Source organism: Borostomias antarcticus, assembly GCF_949987555.1.
Source record: "Borostomias antarcticus genome assembly, contig: scaffold_152, whole genome shotgun sequence".
Taxonomy (NCBI): domain Eukaryota; kingdom Metazoa; phylum Chordata; class Actinopteri; order Stomiiformes; family Stomiidae; genus Borostomias; species Borostomias antarcticus.
The window spans coordinates 227,478-232,687 of NW_028175978.1; the positions used below are offsets into that span (position 1 = coordinate 227,478).

The 5,210-nt window shown below is 42.4% G+C and overlaps 1 protein-coding gene across 1 annotated transcript; it reads right to left on the minus strand.

Annotated features, from left to right (window-relative positions):
- Positions 1-2,524: 2,524 nt before the first annotated feature.
- On the minus strand, positions 2,525-4,454 carry LOC311328964 (rano class II histocompatibility antigen, A beta chain-like). Its single transcript, XM_084462854.1, has 5 exons — positions 4,406-4,454; positions 3,456-3,737; positions 2,973-3,089; positions 2,680-2,706; positions 2,525-2,587 (listed from the first exon to the last, which is right to left on the minus strand). The coding sequence occupies exons 2-4, from the start codon at positions 3,679-3,681 to the stop codon at positions 2,681-2,683; spliced, it is 369 nt and encodes a 122-aa protein (XP_084318980.1). The 5' UTR covers positions 3,682-3,737; positions 4,406-4,454; the 3' UTR covers positions 2,525-2,587; position 2,680.
- Positions 4,455-5,210: the final 756 nt, after the last annotated feature.

Genomic DNA, 5,210 nt, shown 5'->3' on the forward strand with positions numbered 1-5,210 from the left:
AGAGAAATGCAGGTCAACATTGATCGGAGGGAGGGAGGGAGGGAGGGAGGGAGGGAGGGAGGGAGGGAGGGAGGGAGGGAGGGAGGGAGGGAGGGAGGGAGTGATAACCGGACAAACGCTATTCTAGGTGCGCTGGCTTACATCCATGCACAAAAAACCACTGCCTCTTGTCTAGGTGTGCTGGCTTACAGCCATAATTGTCTAAATAACACATAGAGCATTTATCAATAACAATTATACTTCCCGCTCCAGATCAATGAGTTGGCTAGTTTAAGCCGGAAGTGTGCATGAGTAATACTAAAAGGACAGGAAATAGCAGGTTAGGGAATATATGTTCCGCCTATGAACACGCCTTCTGGCGGCCATGTGGATTACCTCAGTTTTCGAAAACTATACACTGTAAGAAATTAGCTTTGCTAATTAGCTTAATTGTCTTATCTTGCGCAATAAATCACAGAAACCAAACATAATTGTGACTTGACTTACAGTGCAGAAATTTCTATGAATATGTTTCTTATATCAGGTAGTAAATTAATTTTGGTCCTGACATGTGGTCCAAACTTTTGCGGGCATCACACTACTAATAGTAATATTGAGGTCAAAAGTGGCACAATGTTATCACAAAGTCCTCTTGTAGTGACAAGACACAACGAGTAGTGACATGTTCTTTATTAGTCACATTCTACATCAAACAGGTAAGATGTTCTTCTGTTAGCTCCTACAGTAGATTGTGCACACGCTAAGCAAGAGGTAAAATAATTATAAGAGAAAGACATTTTGTATCAATCATTAAGCTAATGTTATAGTCCAATAACAGAACCTGAAACCACCACCACGTTTAAACAGACACCAACCGTACTGTAATAGCCTAGTTCATTTAAACACTCACCAACCGTACTGTAATAGCCTAGTCAATTTAAACAGACACCAACCGTACTGTAATAGCCTAGTTCATTTAAACAGACACCAGCCGTAGACTACTGTTATAGTTAATTTAAACAGACACCAACCGTACTTTAATAGCCTAGTTCATTTAAACAGACACCAACCGTACTGTAATAGCCTAGTTCATTTAAACAGACACCAACCGTACTGTAATAGCCTAGTTCATTTAAACAGACACCAACCGTACTGTAATAGCCTAGTTCATTTAAACAGACTACAACCGTACTGTAATAGCCTAGTTCATTTAAACAGACACCAACTGAAGTGTAATAGTTCATCTAAACAGAGCTCTGCGTACTGTAATAGTTGACTGGCTCTAACATTAGACACAAGGCAAGCTTTAGCTGATAACACTGCTGTATCTCACAAACAAATGAAAACAAAGAATACAACTGAGTTATTCTCCTGAACAGTAGTTTACTCCCCTCTGAATGCCAACATTAGATTATCATTATCATACATTTACCAACACTTGACTCTATGTTAATCATTAGTTAATATATGGTGAAAAAAAGCAATACATTAGTGCAACAAGGACTCTCATACTGGAGTATATGTTAGGTTTGAAGACCTGTCCTGAAGTTGAAGCAGTCCTGAAGCTCCCAAGTACAGTGGATTCTCATGTAGATTATTGACTTAAGGTGAATATACTGTAACATTACAATAATGCATATTTGTTGGCAAAGGATCGATACACTGTGATAAACCTTGGCCTGGTTATCCTCTAGCAGAGACAGGTTAAGACCTGTAGGAACCAAGTAAACAGGCCTTTGTACAGACCTCTAACCTGCCACAAAGAGTGTCTGAAGTTGTCAGTGATGTTTGGTGTCAGACTCAGGATGTCCTCCAGTCACTTGTCCTGCTAATGCTGTTTCTCCACAGACACCCAGTTTAGACTAGAAACCAGAGGGAAATGACTCCAACTCTCATACATGAATATTATTGATATGTGGATCTTATAACCCTGGTACAGTTGATTAATAACACCCAGGACAGTGCATTATTGATTAATAACACCCAGGACAGTGCATTATTGATTAATAACACCCAGGACAGTGCATTATTGATTAATAACACACAGGACAGTGCATTATTGATTAATAACACCCAGGACAGTGCATTATTGATTAATAACACCCAGGACAGTGCATTATTGATTAATAACACCCAGGACAGTGCATTATTGATTAATAACACCCAGGACAGTGCATTATTGATTAATAACACCCAGGACAGTGCATTATTGATTAATAACACACAGGACAGTGCATTATTGATTAATAACACACAGGACAGTGCATTATTGATTAATAACACCCAGGACAGTGCATTATTGATTAATAACACCCAGGACAGTGCATTATTGATTAATAACACCCAGGACAGTGCATTATTGATTCAGAACACACAGGACAATGCATTATTTGCGTATTAAAGGGAATATTTTTGTTGCATATAGAGAGACAAACTCATAACACATATGTATGGCCTTCTTAAGACAGTATTGGTTAATATGGAGCAAAGATATTGTATTATGCTCAAGCATTTTAGCGTTATTTCAGTTAAACTGAGATTTCTGGTTAGAAGGAAGCTCTAATATCAGGTCTAGTTCAGCAGTGGATTCAGAAACAGACCTGCAAACCTGAGAAGATAAAAGAAAACCGTTACAATGACCATCAGGCACAGTCAGTTGTAGTAGTTGGTGAAACTTTTCTGTGACAAGAGGAGTCTCACCTTAGCTAGCAGGCACCAGCATCCGCCCTGTGAAATAAACACAGAGAGGGTGAAGAGACAGAGGGGACACAATCACTATGTGATATTTCAATCACAAATAAATCAACATTGCTGCCACCATCCACTGAACACAGGAGCAGTATTCTTGAAAAATACATCTCTCAATGTATAAGTGAATCTTTCTTACATCATGATTATTTTACAGTGTGCTGCGTACATAACACACAGATGACTGTGAAGACTGGATGACTATGAAGACTGTACATGTTCTCTACACACAGCTGATGACTCACCATTGGATTTCTTCTTCTGGTAGTAGATGAGTCCAGCCAGTGCAAAGACCAGTCCCAGCACCAGCCCAGACGCCCCGATGGCGATCTTATTCCTCTCAGACTCAGGCAGGGACGGGTCTGTCAAGGAGAAATGACCCTTCTGTTAGCATGTGATGACACTGTAGCTGTCCTGTATGTAGCTTCTGACAGACCACCATCTATCATACGCTAGCACACACAGTCACAGTCAGGGTCATTCAGGTACCCAGCCACAACACAGCACTCGTACCCTGCTCACCTGAACTCACCCCAGTACACCATGACAACACCCTAACAACAGCTGAGCAGTGAACTCACCCCAGTACACCATGACAACACCCTAACAACAGCTGAGCAGTGAACTCACCCTAGTACACCATGACAACACCCTAACAACAGCTGAGCAGTGAACTCACCCTAGTACACCATGACAACACCCTAACAACAGCTGGACAGTGAACTCACCCCAGTGCTTCACGAGGGGTCTGTCCAGGCTGGCGTGCTCCACCATGCAGGAGATCTTCTCCCCGGATCTGGGCGTGTACTCCAGTTGGGAGTGGAACTGGTAGTACCAGTCACCGTTGACCGACTCCTCAGTGGAGATCACGTCTGAGGTCACTTCCTGTCCATCCCTCTTCCAGGTCACTCTGATCTTTTTGGGGTAGAAGTCATAGGCGCTGCACACCAGCATGGCAGGGTGTCTGCCACTAGAGGGGGTCACTGAGAGAAGTTTGACAGAGGGCTCCACTGATAGTGGAGGAAAAACAGCAACACATTAGTTCATATAACACTATCATTCATATCATATTGATCAGGGTTCTGTTCTCTATTAATTAACTCTATTATTGGTCTGTATTATATATACTGTATTATTGGTCTTTATTATATATACTGTATTATTGGTCTTTATTATATATACTGTATTATTGATCTTTAATATGTCTACTCTATTATTGGTCTTTAATATGTCTACTCTATTATTGGTCTTTAAACTCTCTAAGCGCTTCTAGCCCTCTCCCACCGGCTGAGCAGAGGTTTTGCATGCGGTTGGACTTTGCTAGATTTACCGCAAGGTCGGGAATTGTAAGTATTTCCCGGTTAATGTGCACAATCCCCGACGGTACGGGAGATGTGAGGAATACTAACCAATTTCTCACATCTCCCTCAAGGTGGGGGAATGTGCTCATTACCCGGGAGATGTGAGAAACGCACATGTTCCTCCTACATTCCCCGCGAGGTCGGGGATGTGCGCAATAACCGGGAAAAGCTCACATTCCCCGTTTTCTCACATTGACCGTAACATATCCACCAGACAGAAGCTTCATTACAGGTTTTGTAGTGAACAGATGAAAGAGGTGTCGTATCATCTGGTGAGTGAGAGATGTGATGTTGTTGTGGTGAGGAGGGCAGCTCACCTGTCTTCTCCAGTACGTGAGAGAGGTTGATCTCAGCGTCGTTCTTGCAGAAACCTTTCAGAACCACGGACAGCTACCAGTCCGCTCTACAGGCCGCTCTGACACCCGCTTAGGTCTGATCGCAGCTATACTGACTTGCAGAGAAATTTGAAGTCAGCAAGTTAGGCCAAGTTAGTTAGATGCCTCACTTACCACTACATAAATACAGTCGACCGTAGAGCAGAGCAGTAATATCGGCTCCCACAATGTTTTCACGGGAGAGTTGGCATACGGCCTCGTCAGTTCCCAGTAATGGGGCATCCCGGCACGGTATGAAGATCTATTGTAACAAGAATCAATAAGGCAATTAGCCGGGTTGGAACAGTCAGACTTCAAGTCACGGAGAGACGGGGAGTAGTAGCCTACATCATCACGTCGTCCTCACACAGGAGAACCCTGCCAAATAATGATGACGGAATCCAGGGACAATATAAAAGGAAAATGATATAGAAGTTATCTGCTGTAGAAGTAGTGATCTTGTCTCGAATTCTGTTGTGAAATGTGCGCAAAATGTCCGGAAAACTGTCAATGTCAAAAATCGCGTGCAATCCTGAGGTAAATGCCTGAGGAATGTCAGGAATGTAAACACAATCCTGAGGTAAATGCCTGAGGAATGACAGGAATGTAAACACAATCCTGAGGTAAATGCCTGAGGAATGTCAGGAATGTAAACACAATCCTGAGGTAAATGCCTGAGGAATGACAGGAATGTAAACACAATCCTGAGGTAAATGCCTGAGGAATGTCAGGAATGTAAACACAATCC

Coding starts and splice junctions, on each gene's coding strand:
- LOC311328964 (XM_084462854.1), bottom strand. CDS start 3,681: ATGCTGGTGTGCAGCGCCTATGACTTCTACCCCAAAAAGATCAGAGTG. Junction 3,090..3,455: donor ACCCCTCGTGAAGCACTGGG/GTGAGTTCACTG, acceptor TCTCCTTGACAG/ACCCGTCCCTGCCTGAGTCT. Junction 2,707..2,972: donor CCAGAAGAAGAAATCCAATG/GTGAGTCATCAG, acceptor TTTATTTCACAG/GGCGGATGCTGGTGCCTGCT.